The 17487-nt window shown below is 40.7% G+C and overlaps 1 protein-coding gene across 1 annotated transcript; it reads right to left on the reverse strand.

The window, feature by feature from the left end:
• Positions 1 to 2446: 2446 nt before the first annotated feature.
• On the reverse strand, positions 2447 to 16656 carry LOC149463757 (ERI1 exoribonuclease 2-like; the record flags this gene model as incomplete). Its single annotated transcript, XM_089674816.1, has 7 exons — positions 16600 to 16656; positions 12579 to 12649; positions 12414 to 12494; positions 9861 to 9988; positions 5736 to 5892; positions 2674 to 2774; positions 2447 to 2554 (listed from the first exon to the last, which is right to left on the reverse strand). Coding segments are annotated over exons 1-7 (669 nt in total), but the record flags the coding sequence as incomplete, so codon positions are not given.
• Positions 16657 to 17487: the final 831 nt, after the last annotated feature.

Raw genomic sequence — 17487 nt, forward strand, 5'->3', positions numbered from 1 at the left:
TATTACTGCATCCTTTTTTTCTAATATGAAAGGTTTCTTTCCCTGCAACAAGTATGTTATCTGCCAGTGCAACGGAACACTGAAAAGGAAATCGGATTCCTTTATGTCATTCTCTACAGGCAAACAATATGACATTTCCACCTTTACATCATTCAACAGTCGGTTTGTTTATCTGTTAGAATGTTCATGTCGTAAACAGTACAAAGGTCGCACTACTAGGAGACTTAGGGATAGGCTCAGGGAACATGTCTAACATTAGGAAAGGCCTTAAGGAACACTCCCTCTCCAAACACTATAGGTATCATCATGGTAGGGATCCTTCATCCTTGAAATTCATGGGCATTGATATGATCCACCCTCACTGGAGGGGAACCAACAAGCGTAGAACGGTTTCTCAATTGGAAACCAAGTGGATTTTTCAAATGCAGACATTGGCCCCTTTGGGACACAATATAGATATTGATGTAAACGGTTTCATTGATAATAGCTAGATTTTACTCATATTGTGGTGTGTATTCATGTCTATTCTATTTGTTTTTATCTTTATTTTTATTATTTATTTACATAATTTTGTAAGTTTTTAATGTATTGCCACTATATATATATTTGGTAAATTACTGTCTTGACTTCCTAAATTATGCTAGATTGTAATTTTATGGCATGAAATATTCAGCTTCTTTGTATTCTTAGTATTTTGATTAATAGTATGATTTATGTCATCCATGTATGTTGAATATTGATTTTTTTCTCACACTTTATAAAATTGTGGGCAATCATTCATCCTTGACCGTCATAACTTATTCCCCTTTTCTGGGTTCGTATGACAAATTATTGTGAGGCTGGTTCTCTGTTTCCTGCTCTGCCTCTTTAAATTTTTGGGAGGTTTGTCACATGCCATTGGTTCCTATGTGGCTTTTTATTAAAACATTGAGAACAGCCTTTTGAATTTATTATTCATTTTTATTTGTATTGGTGATTTGTAGGCATGAATAATTAACATTATTTATCATATTTTTTTTATATATATTATTCTGGAATTTGCCATATGGTTTTGCATACATTATCCTGGAACTTGTATTAATATCAGTTTTTCAATGGATAAACACCCGATACTATTTGGCTATTCATTATATTCTTTTGATTCTTTTTGGCTTTTAACTTTCCCCCTTAATATATTATTTCTCCCCGGTCATATTTTTGTGGAGAGATGAGTTTGCGGGACGGTCAGCGATGCAGAGCCACCAAGTATAAAGATGTCATTAGTCCTCTTCATTCTGTCAACAAAATGGCGCCCGCATCTGTGTGCGTGCCTCACAGGCTATTTAAGGCTCTCAACTGACGTCCGGCATGTAGGCAAACCCCTTTTGATAACGTGCGTGCGCACGAAAAGTGTCAAGGAGCCGTACGTCGTGACGTCAAGCCGCTGGAGCCTCACGAAAGTCCGGTGGCCATCTTAGAGGGTGGCTGGTCAGTTCCACTGCTTTTAAACTGTCATTTTTGACTCTATTTCAACGTGGAAGACGTAACTTTTTTACTCAATAAATTAGATTAATACTACACTATGAGCACCTTTTTTGTCTCTCTATTGAGCGAATGATTCCCAGGACTCCAGTAGGATTACGGTTGCAGAGCGGTCTCATATCCAGAGGAGGGAGTCTCTTCCCATGCTGTCTGTCTGGTCCATCTAAAAGGGGGCTTCCTGCACATCCTTGGTCAATATATGGTTCAACACACTGCGCTTTTACTTTGCGCATCTGGTGGGTGTGCATTTTTATAAATTCCCTGCATGGATAACAGTCACATGAATTAATCTGACACCACCTGTGCAATAGAATTCATTTGCAGCACAACTTTCTGACCGGTGTTTGTCATACCCTCACCATCATATTGAACACTTATTTTGTTTAAGACTTTCACAGCCGCACTTGTTTCACTGCGTTAATTGCAGCACTTCATTCACTTTTGTGATATCACTTATATTTATTATTTTCATATTATCATTAATATTTTTAGTTTTGCACTGTATTATAATGATGTTTTTCAGCGCTGCACCAATTTTGTTTGCAAATCCTAACTATACTTAAAGCTTACCACCCCCATTCTAACTACCTTGTAAAAGGAACGATGTGCATACTTGCCTGTTCTGAGGATGCTCCGGTCTGGTCACATGATGTCTCCAGCATCCGGCTTCAGTGAAGAAATGAGATCGCCGACAATGGCTGCAATGCCTATGCGGTGACCTCACACATAGGCTTACTGTATGGTATCCGTTGTTGCCTGTCTCTACAGTGAAGCCAGTGCTGGGAGCTGATCTGTGACTGGACCTGAGCGCCCTCAGCACAGGTAAGTATAGACATCTTTCCTTTACAGGGTAGTCAGAATAGGCTTAGAATGGGGGTGGGAGCAGGTTTAGGTATAGTTAGGATTTGATTAACTACTTTAATACAGAAACATAATGTAAAGCATGCGAACCTGAATGTTCTCTTCCAGAAAATTTGATTCCCACATCCTGTAAAGCTCCATTTAAGCCCTTGGGTTTGCGATTATAGAAAAGCTGAAACAATATAGAATAAATCATAATTATCCATAAGAGACAACTCAAACTATTTTCCCACATCACAATGTTTACTCAAAAAGAAAGCAACACAAGGTCTTACAGCTGGGTCAGCATACCTTGTAAGTTAGTCTGAGATCAATCCATGAGTTCAGAATTTCTGTTTTTCTCAACTGTTTCCTTTTGCATTCATACAGCAAACAAACACCCAGGTCCCAGTCTGAAAAAATTTGGAAGCTCATAAAATAGGACACATACCATACATCACAGAAACACGTCAATACTTGTATCTACAGAGATATGTATTAATCTGTATTTAAAAAAACAGAACTAAACTTTCTCAGTCAGCATTAACTATTTTTAAACCTTATGCAGTTAGTGTTTGAAGTAAAAAAAAAAGGAGAGGTTAAAACAATTAACACACTTTTCTATCTAGTTTCTGTTTGCCTCCTGGTTTCTGGCCTATGTCAAAATCCCATGAATCTTCATTGGCAGTTTTTTTTTCTTTAATCTGTAGATGGTTTCCAGGAAGTAAATGCTACATGAATTATCTACCCTTACTTAAGATGGCCGTTGCTAGAAATGCTAGGGTTTTTTTTTTTTCCAAAGTCATTTGTCAACAAAATAAAACATGGAGACATAGCTGGATGGCTGAGTTTGTTTTGAATATTAAAATTAAATATATAGCATTTCAGTTTGTGGTGCTTTGATAAGAGTCAAGCTCTAACAAAAGAAAACAAAAAGAGGGGACGCACACTCCTCGTGCATTACCGTGATAAAAAGGAATTTATTAGAAAACAGCAAATGCATACTCACAAACCAAAAAGGTGTTAAAAACAGATACAAAGAACCAAAACACATCAGTCCAAGATAGCGGGGGTCTTATAATGGATAAAGCTAACGTGTTTCGGGAGTCATACTCCCTTCCTCTATACATCTGTTTTACACAGCACTACTACAGTATGGTGGTGTCCACTGAGGAGAGACTTATCAGAAGGGACTCCCTTGCCAAAGGTTTTTCTAACAGTGTTGATGAGAAACTAAATAAATGTTCATATTGGTCAACAGACAGTCTAAGAGCACAGTTGTCTTAGAGGAAGAGCAGATGTTTTCCAATTTTTACAGCTTCAAACACCTCCTTGAAACTGAAATGGTACAGTGGTGGGACATTATATCATTACAAAAATATATGGAGATCAAGAGGGCACCTAGGAGTTTGAGGATCACTAAAAGTTGTGATTTTTTTTTCGAGGATGACCTCAAGGAGGAATGGTACAAATCAGTCAAGGGAATGCAGTAAAGGATGGATGCAAATAGTTATTAAACAACGGGAGAGGAATTTGGAGAAGAAGGTCTGTATTCAGCTCTCACAGATACAAAAAGATCTAGGAGCCTACATTCATTTAGCTTCTTTTGCTGAATAGGATAACAACATCAACGAACAAACACAGTTCGAGGCCGATCACATCAGCAAAAAGGCCAACAAATTCGAAAGGGATAGGGAGGATTTTTTAGCAAGCCGAGAACACAATTGGAAACGCAATAGAACATCACTAGCATCTATGGGTGGGACACCTTCACCATACAGCCAGGACCAACCCCTCAGACCCACTATTAACAGGGACAGCAGGGGTACTGGCAATACCCCAGGATGGGGCCTTCCAAACCGACCCTGGAGAAGGCTTCCCATCCCTCTCCTTACCCTAGCCACTCAGGTTTACATAGGCACAGGGGAAACCACCCACAATCATACCAAAAGAATGCGAACTTCAGGGAGGCAATTTAAAATAACAAATTTAATAAAGTATTCCAATATCCACAGGAGACTCATATGGTTTAGAGAACAGGAGGGAGGACACGGTCAGATATTCCATTTACTCAGGCACATCTAACTAGAACTTCCACTCTACTGGAAGGTTTTCCCAGGGAGGCCACATGAGTGGAACAAGCTTCATCTGGGAAGGACAATACATCTTTCATTGGGCCTAACAAACTGGAGGATCTCTGACGGTCACCTTCCACCTCCCTGGCCCTACCAGACACTTCCAAGTCTTTAGAGAAAGGACCCGCTACACCGGACCACCTCAGACGAAAATGGTCCCGCTATCTGGTACTGATGCGTTTGGTTCTTTGCATCTGTTAACACCTTTGGTTTGTGAGTATGCATTTGCGGTTTTCTAATAAATTCCTTTTTAACACGAAAATGCACAAGGAGTGCGCCCCCTCTTTGTTTTCTTTTGTTAGCATCAAGATTCCTCGATCTTTAGAGGGCTGCACCTCAGTGAGTGACAGACACCATGTCCCTGTTTAGCACAAAGATCTGAGGAACTGGCTTTGTTTTTTTCTTGAAGAATCAAGTTCTCCTTTAAATTATTACTTCAGCCAAAGCTTTATCAGCTTTGGATAGAGTGTTGAGTTCAGTGGCTGCAACCTCTGCTACACAAGAACTTTGTGGTTTACAAAAAAAAAAAAAAAAAATATGTTTACTCACCTAGGTGATGCAGCATCAATCCACTCAGCAGTGAGTTGGAACTGTCAGCCACCGGCTCTCTGCTCTGCCCCTCCAGTGCTCACTGGAGCACAGGGCTGGGGAGGGAAGGGATATACTGGCTTAGTCTTCCAGTGGCACAGCCAAGAGGCTGAGTCAGCTGCCGGTCCAGGTATCTAGGTGGATCCCAGTTGTAAAGTCATGCTCCTTCCCTGCCTGGACCGGCTGAGTGACGTCAACCGACAGCGGGCTTTAGCCTACTAGCGGCTGAAAACAGGTCATAGGAGTGCAGAACAAAACAACACTCCTGTGATCCATTCTCATGGAAGTATAGCCAAAAAATTTGGTTTGGCCATAATTCCCCTTTACTTGCTATATCTGCCTGTGCATGCGTTGGGGAGTAATAATAATATGACAAGAAGGGAGGGGAAATATATCTTTGACAATTGACTTTTAACCTTTTTCATATCCCCTATACTACTGACAATTGAACGAATGTGGATTTTCCCTCACCTTCTGTCCTGAAGACAATTATTACCAGGACAGATAATGGTCTTCCCTATGGGGCAACAGACGGCAATAAAGACTCACCTGATCCAAAATTAGAAAATAAAAAATATATTAGAGTTACAGTAGGTAAATTTGCTATGCAAATCATTTGCAAGAGATTTGTCAACAAGAACTGTTCCCTACCTGACCATGTGACAAATGCACACATCTTTTGTTCAGGGCAGGACTGGTTTGGGAGGACATTAGGAAAAATTATGCCTCTCTCATTCTGGAGTTTTTTAATCCAATTGGAAAACTGAGATAAACAAATCTTTAAAGGAACGCCATCATCTACTTGTTGCTGAAAAACAGGAAAGTATTCAAACAGCTTTTTAAGCCAAAGTAATGATTAGCATTAAAAGAGATAACAGTTATGTTTGTTCTATATATAAAACACAAAATCACAAGATGAGAAAATGGCACTATACAGGAAGCAGACAAGTAGCTTCGGGAAAGGAAAAAAAAAATGACCCCCATGAAGGTCTTACTAGTATCTTCTGATGATCAGGATTGAAAAAGGAAGACAAAATGGTTTCAACAATTGTGTGGGATTTAAAGATTCACCAAATTCCAATACAAAAACCTAATACATTGCAGCTAACCAGTCCTTAGATATGGTAGCTTTCTCAAGCGAAGAACATTTTCAGCAAGTAAATATCTGATGATAATGCCAGAAATGCCTTGTCCTCATCTGTCAGCTGAACTGAAAGCTAAAAACATTGTTATATTTCTTCTGTAAACTATTACTCTCCCCACTACATCCACCATGTATTGTTAACCCCTGCTGGCCCTATAAGGTATTTCAGATGTGGGAGGCAGGGCGGGGTGTCTGATGTGACTGGCTTGATTGGCTGTCACAGTGGTCGCATGATCGGAACGCTCCTGATCGCAAGTAGAGATTAGAAGGGTTCCACTATCCTCCGGTAACTGTGTCGGCACAGTTCTGTTTACATACTGGTATGCATATATGCAGCCTCTCGGCGTTAAGACCCACACACCAAGAGGCTGCATATATGCGTACGGCCTGTGTGAAGGAGTTAATGAACAAAAAAGGCAGACATGTTGCCATCTAAGGACAGGAAATGTGTTATTCTCAGGATTCCAAGTGAAAATAAGGCAAAAAAGTGTAAATAAAGTAAACGAATGTGGTGATGAGATATAAGCAGTGGTTAACTGCAATACAGTGCATCCAGAAAGTATTCACAGCGCCTAACTTTTGCCACATTTTGTTATGTTACAACCTTATTCCAAAATAAATTGATTAAATTCATTTTTTTCCTCAACATTCTACAAACAATACCCCATGACGACAACGTGAAAGAAGTTCGTTTTGAAATCTTCGCAATTTATTAAAAAAAAAAAAAACAAAAACAAAAAACACATGTACATAAGTATTCACTGCCTTTGCCATGATACTCAAAATTAAGCTCAGGTGCATCCCACTGATTATCCTTGAGATGTTTCCACAACTTGATTGGAGTCCACCTGTGGGGAAATTCAGGTGATTGGACATGATTAGGAAAGGCATAAACCTGTCTATATAAGGTCCCACAGTTAACAGTGCATGTCAGAGCACAAACCGAGCTATGAAGTTCAAGGAATTGTCTGTAGACCTCCGAGACAGGATTGCATCAAGGCACAGATCTGGGGAAGGTTACAGAAAACTTTCCTGCAGCATTGAAGGTCCCAGTGAGCACAGTGGCCTCCATCTGTAAATGGAAGAAGTTTGGAACCGCCAGGAATCTTCCTAGAACCGGCCAGCCAGCCAAAATGAGCGATCAAGGGTGAAGGGCCTTAGCCAGGGAGGTAACCAAGCACTCGATGGTCACTCTGAAAGAGCTCCAGTGTTTCTCTGTGGAGAGAGGAGAACCTTCCAGAAGAACAACCATCTCTGTAGCACTCCACCAATCAGGCCTGTATGGTAGAGTGGCCAGAAGGAAGCCACTCTTCAGTAAAAGGCAAATGGCAGGCCACTTGGAGTTTGCCAAAAGGCACCTGAGGGACACTCAGACCATGAAAAACAAAACTCTCTGGTCTGATGAAACAAAGATTGAACTCTTTGGCCTGAATGCCAAGCGTCATGTCTGGAGGAAACCAGGCACCACTCACCACCTGGCCAATACCATCCCTACAGTGAAGGATGGTGGTGGTAGCATCATGCTGTCGGGATGTTTTTCAGCGGCAGGAACTGGGAGACTAGTCAGGATCGAAGGAAAGATGAATGCAGCAATGTACAGAGACATCCTTGATGAAAACCTGTTTCAGAGCGCTCTGGACCTTAGACTGGGGCAACAGTTCATCTTTCAACAGGACAACAGCCCTAAGCACACAGCCCACATAACAAAGGAGTGGCTACCGGCCAACTCTGTGAATGTACTGGAGTGGTCCAGCCAGAGCCCAGACTTGAACCCGATTGAACATCTCTGGAGAGATCTGAAAATGGCTGTGCACCGACGCTCCCCATCCAACCTGATGGAGCTTGAGAGGTACTGCAAAGAAGAATGGGAGAAATTGCCCAAAAATAGGTGTGCCAAGCTTGTAGCATCACCAAGCTTGGTGCTAAAGGTGCTTCAACAAAGTATTGAGCAAAGGCTGTGAATACTTATGTACATGTGGTTTTTTTATTTTGAAAAATTTGCAAAGATTTCAAAAACGAACTTCGTTCACGTTGTCGTTATGGGGTATTGTTTGTAGAATGTTGAGGAAAAAAATGAATCTAATCCATTTTGGAATAAGGCTGTAACACAACAAAATGTGGCAAAAGTTAAGCGCTGTGAATACACAGTGGATGCACTGTATTTATTACGATTTTGTTTTGGGGTTTAGATACGCTTCAATAATTCTTTTATCTGAATGGTCAGTATGATCTGTTCTACTAGAAAGCTTGTGAATTTAAGCCCCACTCTGGGATAAAATGTTTTATCTTTTTACCAACCCACCTTAACTACCACCTCTAACCTATCCTGACAATCTTTTTACTCCTTACCTTGGGAAGCCAAAAAAATACTCACTTGTTTTGCCAATCATACCCTGCAATAGTGGCCTAGGACCACAGGTCCCCTGCCATCCCACTGTCATGTCAGTCCTCTTCTCTCTACTGAGGGGACACTGTCGCAGGCAGTGATGTGGACACCCATAGGAGGAACCCATTTGGGAAGTAAAAAGAAGAGGAGAGGCTTGGGGCTGGAGAGTTGCATGTGACCACAGCTTAGGATAAGATTTGGGTTGTTGGGAATTAGAGGGAAGTATAAGCAGGGGGTAAAATGTATCTCGGGAGGAGCTTTACAGTGTAAAACCCACCCAACAAAAATGTTATATATAGCAGCTTACCAGTCTTTAGATGTGGTGGATGCATTATTTTCTATTTTTAAGGCTCCCCCTTTATTTATTTTTTTTTAAACCAGTGATGCTGCCAGTAACACTTCCTGTCCTAGATCACAGAAGTCCTAGGCTGCTCCACTGATCTGAACTACAAACACCTCACCCTATTATATAGGGAGGAAAGGTTTTGTACCTCACAGAAGGTACTAGGATGGCTAATAACATTGATTGATATTTCATTTCTGTGCACAAGCTAAAAGGAAACCAGATTTATGGCAGAATCGACAGTTATTTTTCAGTAAGTTCATAAAATGTACTTAGCCTGAAAAAAAGAAAACTAATGCAGCCACCACATTTAAGGACAATTATGCTGCAATATATTACATTTTTGTTTAGATCTGCTTTAAACATTATATTCAGTGGTCATATTCCTCATTGGAAGATTCCCCTCTATTCCTGTTCTGGTGGCAACTCAAAATTTGGAATTTACCCTCACATTCATTCCAGGTGACACTGGTGAACAGGATAGTTAAAGTGAATCTCCCCAAGGGGTAAATGCATTTCAATTTACTTTAACATAAAGCAGCAACATTAATTTGCAATTTTAGATTTACACATAAAAGAGGTATCAACTTTTTTTTAGTTATGCTGCAAGCGAGGGCTGCTACAATTCACACTGTAACTACCTGTAAATCGCATGAACTGTATTATCCCACATAGAGGAGAATGTCCATTGCAGAGTACAGCCTGCCCAATGTCTTAAATGCTGCATACAGGTCATATGGCTGCCAATCTTATATCTGAAGGACTACATGTGTGCAAATCAATAAGATCAATATCAGTAAGTGCAGGCCTGCCATTCTGTGTGAAGAAAACGTAATTTTGTTCAATTAAAAAAAATATTTATGTGCAGTTCCTGTAATCAATAAACAAAGTGTCATTTTTCACCTGTTTTATTCCCGTCAGCTGTGTACAAAATTCTGAAAGAATTGGGTGCTCTTGTGGTTGTACATAGGTGTGAAACTCTGACTCAATTTCTCCACTGGAAGTATTCAATAAAACTGCAGGAAACTCAACTGAAAAATAAGATGGTTGTATTCAGATGAATATAATTTACAAACTTTGTTCTATACACTGAACTTTTGGTAGAAGTAAAATAAACAAAAATTTGTAATTAAATTATAAAAAGGCGCTAACAGAAAAATGCAAAAAAAATTCCTATAAAATTACGCTGCTATTCTGCATTCTGTTTCAGTTTGGTGGCCAGTGTGTAATTTCTGTTGCAGAATAAATGACAATTTTAATGCTTAAGCAAGGAATTAAATAAAAGGGAGTCTGTTCTATTCTAACGTAAAACAGAGCAATTAAAGTCGGGGCTATACTGTATATACATTTTGGTGCTGTTCAAAACAGATGAAGACATGCTGGTGATTACATGGCTCTGTTGCTCAATACTTACCACTTGATTAAAAGAATATTGAGATTGCTGTATTGCATATTGGTGCAATTGTGCATCAATCTAATTGTGTATCAGCCTTTAGCAAACTTTTTTTTATAATTAGGGAACCCTTGAAATAACTTTCAGGGAACCCCTCTGTAAAATTACTTTATCTACAGCTCACAGTACATTAGCCTAGTGGTCAGGGGAAGGAATGCAATGGAAAGAATATAAAGATCATTGGTATAAGTGGTTACCTATCTGAGAGGCAGATATTGCACATTACTTAAGGGACCTCTATAGCAAGCTCTAGACAACTGTACCTTAGCTGTGCAAATGCTTCACTTTTACCTGTGGAGCTCTGCTTGGATTTACTACCCATGAGGTTTTCTTCACCCTTGGCATGTGCTCCATGGCCCCATTCATTCTAAGGCTTTTGGGAAAAAAAGGGTGTGCAGCTCCATGCAGAGCTTGTACTATGCTTGTCTCAATAGAGAATGACCTCTTCAGGACTGCAGGGAACAAATTGGACCTGAATATTTTGATTGAGCTGCTCCCAACAGGGTGCACAATGAAAGTCTGTTCAGAATAGGGGAAGAATGCTCCTCTTACAGATATCCAAAACAAAACCATTGATATCAGTGGTTACATATTTGAAAGGCAGAAATTGCTCAGGAAATCTAGTAGAGAATGTTTGCTGTATGTAGTACAGGAAAAAAAAAAAAAAAAAAAAAAAAAAAAAAATCACACTGATGTACCACAATAACATGCAGGGTATTTTCTTTGTTATAATATATTTTGGCTGTCTTGTAGCTGTATCTGGTTCTTTAGAAACCACACAAGCAGTGTGTGCAGGTCAGATTTTGTAGTCCTCATGCACACTGAACATTTTTACAGCTGCTGTTTTTGGCTTTTGACTTTTTTTTTTTCTACAGCCAGTAAACTCCTCAGCATGTTATCCTATGTGTCCGTGCACACAGACTGTAATCAGCGTTAATTTTGGCAGGGGCATTTTTTGGCTGGAAAAAAAACCCCCAGAACTAGTGGGTTTCAAGAGGAGTTATTTAAGCTGTAAAAACGCTCTTACGTTGCCAAATGCGAAACCGGCATTTTTGGATTTTTTTTTTTTTAGAAAAAAAAAAACCAAAAAAACAAAAAAAAACAAAAAACCAAACAACAGCTAAAGAAAGCAAACACAACAAAACGCCGCTAAACACTAATGCAAAAACGCTGAAAACCATTACCTTTTTAACACGACTTTTGCACGGCTAACGTTACCAGAGTTATTAACCACCTGCCAACCGCGCTGTAGCCGAACGGCTGCTACAACGCGGTTGTCCGGTCCTGGGAGGGCGTCATATGAACGCAACCCCCACGCTCCCAGAACGCACCCCCCAGCGGTGCGCACCTGCCGATCTCCGTGTCCTACAGACACAGACGATCACGTGATGTGACAAACGGCCAATCACAGTGGCCTTTTATCACATGATCAGCGGTGTCCAATGACACAGATCACCAGGAAAATACAGTTGCCGGTTATCGGCTGCACTTTCCTCACGCTGTCAGAACGTGAGGAAAGTACTGCCGATAACCGGCGATTGTCAGAGAACAGATCGGCACTGATGAGCAGTACCACCCACCTGTGCCCATCAATGCCACCCACCTGTGCCCATCAATGCCGCCTCATCAACGCACATCAGTGAAGGAGAAAAATTACCTGTTTGCAAAATTTTATAATAGAAACAATAGAAAAACTTAATTTTTTTATTTTTTGCGCTTTTTATGTTTATAGCGCAAAAAATAAAACACCCAGCAGCGATTAAATACCACCAAAAGAAAGCTCTATTTGTTTGAAAAAAAAATGATAAAAAATTCATATTAGGTACAATGTTGCATGACCATGCAATTGTCATTACAAGTGCAACAGCACTGAAAGCTGAAAATTGGCCTGTGCAGGAAGGAGGTATAAGTGCCTGGTAGGCAAGTGGTTAAAACACCCAGTGCGCATGGAGCCTTATAATATGGAAAGCTGATGGTTATGTAAATGCTAGCATATTGCTTACTGATTTCTTGGCCGTAGTGCTTGATGTCCTTCCAGCATGTTGACTCAAAATCAATAATGATCAAGTATTGGAAAAATTGTTCTGGAAAACATGAACACAAGCAGATGAGTGTGAAAAATCTCCAGCTCCCTCCTCTACAAAGGAGTTACAGGAAGATATACTTACTAGATTTGGGGCTGCTACCATTCTTACAGCTCAGAGACAACTTCGAGCTTCTTCTGATCAGACCCAGCTGCCTGTAGAAACACCATTTAACATTTGTAAATGTGTTCTTTATCACCAGTTAGCATCAAATGCTGTGTCATTATTTATACAGTTGACTACACATTATTCAATGTACGGCTAATAATTTCCATTATATGCCATATATACTTTAACCGATAGTGTAGAGATGGGCCATTGCACCTACCTGTAGGGTTACTGACCTGGGTGCAAAGCATGAAAAATCGTATGTAGAATATGCAGCAGGCAGTAGGTGCACTTAACAAGACATACAGCAGGATGAGTTTTCCAACATCGTTTAATCAATCTCAACATTTCAGTGGGTCACAGCCCGCCTTTCTCAAAACATTTGGTGGCATTTAGTAACAGCTTGCCAACATCATAGTTATTGGTTTACAATTTCCCTGGAAATACACAGGAAAATTGCAGTGGGAAAGAGGCGATCGATGGGGATTGCAATATGGACAGCCTACAGACTGACTGTGTAAAAAAAGTGTTTGGCTATGCCATAGCCTTGGTCCTGCAGGTAGGGAATAACCATCCATAGTGATACATGAAGGGCTGGCCACTCTGTGCATGTTACAACTCCATGTTTTACCATCCAGAAAGTCAGTTCTGGCCTGACCATTCACATTTTAACTTTTTTTTTTTTTTAATTCAAGGCTGATTTCACGCTTGCAGTAAAATATAGGTGACATGGAAGTACACTTCTATCCATTTTATGCACGTTCTAATATGCGTTGACTTGAATTGATCTGCATGTTAGCACACCTGTAAAATGCAGGTCAACACATACACAAAAAACAATTTTTTTTTTTTATCTACCCTGTTCACACTACAACTCTGCGTTGACCTGCGTTGTGTTGCGATGCATACATGTAGCATTTTAACCACTTGCCCTCCAGAGGATTTACCCCCCTTCCTGACCAGTCAATTTTTTGCGATATGGTGCTGCGTTACTTTGACAATTGCGAGGTCATACAAAGCTGCACCCAAATTAAATTTAAGTCCTTTTTTCCCCCACATAGAGCTTTCCTTCGGTGGTATTTGATTGCCCGTGCGCTTTTAATTTTTTTGCACTATAAACAAAAAAAGACCAAACAATTTAACCCCCCCCCCCCCAAAAAAAAAAACCAAACTACATTTTTTACTTTTTGCTATTAAAAAAAAAACCAAAAAACTAATTTCGTCATAAATTTAGGTGAAAATGTATTCTGCTACATGTCTTTGCTAAAAAAAAAAAAAATCCCAATACGTGTAAATGAATTGGTTTACGTGAAGGTCATAAATTACAAATGGCGGTACACACACACATGAATTATTTATTTTTTTAAAACTAGTAATGGCGGCGAGCAGTGACTTTTAGTGGGATTGTGGCGGGCATTCTGACAATAGGGGGGAACTGACTTGGTGTCACCGACATCTCTAGTGACACCAACAGTGATCAGTGCGAATAAAAAGCACTGACACTGTACTAATGGCACTGGGCAGGAAGGGGTTAATATATGAGGCATCCAAAGGGTTAACTGTGCGGTGTCACTGGGTGCGCTTTACACTTACGCTAAGCAGAGCCATACAAAGCAGTGTGCAGGAGCTAACAGGCAAGAGGTCTGTATCGTTTACATACGGGTCTCTCCCCCATCAGTAATACTCATATTTTGCAGTTCCAGGTAGGGGGCGTGAGCGCCCTACCTGTGCCACCATTCGCGGCTTTGGCTGTTAATCACAGAGTCCCCGCCGGTGATTCCCCGTTGGCACCCAGTGATTGACAGCGGAGGCCGCGAATGGTGGCGCGAGTGGGGCGCATCCCCTACCTGGAACTGCAAAAATCACACACGCCGACAGCCGCAAAGGATGTCGGTACTTGTAGTTTATTCACATAACTCTGAATGAATGATGCCGCCGTGTGGGCGGAGCCCCACACGGCCACGCTCTTTTCAAAAAGAGGTAGCTTGCATGGGGAGCTTCTCCCCTTACTGCTGTCACACAGAGGGTTTGGATCGCCAAGCCACTGCAGGAGCACATTACATGTTCCACCCTAAACACAGAATGTGAACTTAACCTTTAACCGCTTCCCCACTGCCCTATTGCAAAAATACTGCTACAAGGCGGCAGTGCTGTGCAAAATCATGTAAATATATATATACACACACACACACACACACACACACATATACGTAGACACATACATACACACGTGATTTGCATTTCTGGGTAGGGGGCAAGCGTGCCGCCCTACCTGCGCCTCCATTGACAGCTACAGATGTCGATCTCCAGGTCCTGGTGGGAGATTTCCCGTCGATTGCCGAGAAACAGTGACAGGAGAGACCTGTATTTAAAACACAGATACCTCTCCTGCCAGCAAGAACATGCTGCTTATTTCTCTGCACAGCAGAGAAATACACAGAAGCATGTTTCCCTAGTAAAACACACACAGCACATACAGTAAAACAGCACACAGTTAACCCTTTGATCACCCCAGATGTTAACCCCTTCCTGCACAGTGCCATTAGTACAGTGTCAGTGCTTTTTATTAGCACTGATCATTGTATTAGTGTCATTGGCAGTTATTTTCCACCCAGCGTCAGAATGCCCGCCGCAGTCCTACTATAAGTTACTGATCGCCACCATTACTAGTATATAAACATTTTTCTTTTTAGATTCCAGATGCAGACGCTATAACTTTCACGTAAACCAGTTTATTAACATGCATTGGGATTTTTTTATTTTTATTTTAGCAAAGACATGTAGCAGAATGCATTTTTGCCTAAATTTGATTTTTTTTTTACTGGGTGTTTTATAGCAAAAAGTCAAAAAAATTATTTTGTTTTCGAAATGGTTTTTTTTTTTGTAGTTCAAAAATAAAAAAATGCACAGGTGTTCAAATACCACCGAAAGAAAGCTCGTTTTGTGGGGGAAAAAAAAAAAAAGGACATACATTTAATTTATGTACAGTGTTGCATGACCGCGCAATTGTCAGTTAAAGTAATGCAGCACCGTATTGCAAAAAAAATAGGCTGGTCAGGAGGGGGGGGGGGGGTTAATCCTCTGGGAGGGCAAGTGGTTAAAGTGGAATTCCAGCTTATACCCAACTAGCCTTAAAACTGTCCCCTCCCTCCTCCTAACACCTATGCTACCTAGAGATGTATATACTTACAGAGTTTCAGGCCGCTCCAGATCCGGCTCTCTATTAGCCAATGCAGCTGCAAGGCAGAGGAGAAAGTGCTGACAACAGATGGAATAGAAGCCTATGGGTGATGACACTGCTCCAGGCTTGGGGTGTACTCATTTCTGTTGAGAACTGTATATGTAAGCTTCCTAAAATACCCTGTACAGCAGGCTGGGAGAGGAAGGTCAGTGTTTTTGGCTAAACAATTCTAGTATATGCATAGTGCTGTCAGCCTTAAAGGTTACAAGAGAGGCAAAAACAAAAGTGAGGTCATTAATGTGCTGCTGCCCCCTTTTTTTCAGTCACAGGCTGAGAGAGAAGTGGTGGCTAGAGAAGGTGAACTTCTGCCGACATTTTTCTTTTATTTGGACACCTTTTTAAAATAAATGAATACAGTTACCATGATCTCTTGGGAGTGAGTTTTTGAACTGTGAACAGGTGATACCTGCAGCTATAGTAAAGCAGGAAAACACATAGTGGAACATAGAACAGATCTCAAGCTTGCATTTTTAGCCTAGAGTTTTGATTTATGGCAAATTTGAATTACAGTGAAAATCATTTCAGAATTCTCCATCAACTGGGCTGACTTTAGTAAACTGAAATCCAATTACTGTAGTTAACACACTGTTCCACTCTGCACATTGCACACCGTTTTTTTTTTTGCATTTATTTCCAAAATGGAGAATTGTAGAAAATATTTCTAGGCTCCCAGAGCAAAATCACAAACACTTTGGTTCTCATTTTAAAGCATTCTAACATCAGTAAAATGCAGTAGTAAAATTGTTCAGAACTTACTTTGCAAGCTGTTTTGTAGTCATTGTTGTATTCCATACACCTTAAAAATCATGCAGCTACAAGAGAAAAAAAAAAAAAGTTTGGTTTTTTAACAACACAAAATATGGTCAAAGTTGAAAACTGCAACAACTATCGGCTTTGATCTGTTTCTGTTAGACAGATTGGAGCTCTGCAATCAGCAAAGTTTATACTTCCTGCTGAGTGGAGTGCTCTAGTGTCTAACTATGTCTCCATAGGGGACAAGATCAACCTCTGCAGAGAGACCACTGCTTCCACATAGAGAGCAAGGATTCTTCTATGCAGCATGCTGGCTGGGGACAGGCTTTTCTACTGCAGCATCCTGTAATGGAGTGAAAACCCAGCATGAGAATTAGAAACTGGCATGTTTAAAGCGGTATTAAACCCCAAACCAAGAATGTAATATATTGCAGCTTACCAATCATTAGATGTTGTGGCCACATTCTTTTTTTATTTTTAGGCTTTTCCCCCCATTCTGTTTTCACCTGGTAATCTAGCCAGTAACACCTGTATTACAGTGCCCCCACTCTGGATGAAGAAGCACAGGGGCACCTTGGGATGGCAGCATTGTCAGTCTGGACGGAGGGGAGTGTTAGATAGAACTGAAGCCAAACTCCAGCTCACACTTTTGAAGCAATTACAGCAACAGGTTTGTTTCTTTTGGGAAAAGGCTACATATGCATGGGCGACTAGAGCAGGTGCAAATGACTGCAGCAGGAATCTGCTGATTTCTGCAGCTGTTTCAGACATTTGTGAGTGGAAAGCCGTGACCCCCGAGCCCTGTACACTTCAATGACAGGTCAGTGGCAGCCACAGCTATCCATGGCAGTCTCCCCAGCCAGTGTTTACCTCCTATGATCGCTGCTGGAA

The sequence above is a fragment of the Staurois parvus genome, unplaced genomic scaffold, assembly GCF_062004578.1.
Source record: "Staurois parvus isolate SC_StPar_1 unplaced genomic scaffold, SC_StPar_1.0 ptg000152l, whole genome shotgun sequence".
Taxonomy (NCBI): domain Eukaryota; kingdom Metazoa; phylum Chordata; class Amphibia; order Anura; family Ranidae; genus Staurois; species Staurois parvus.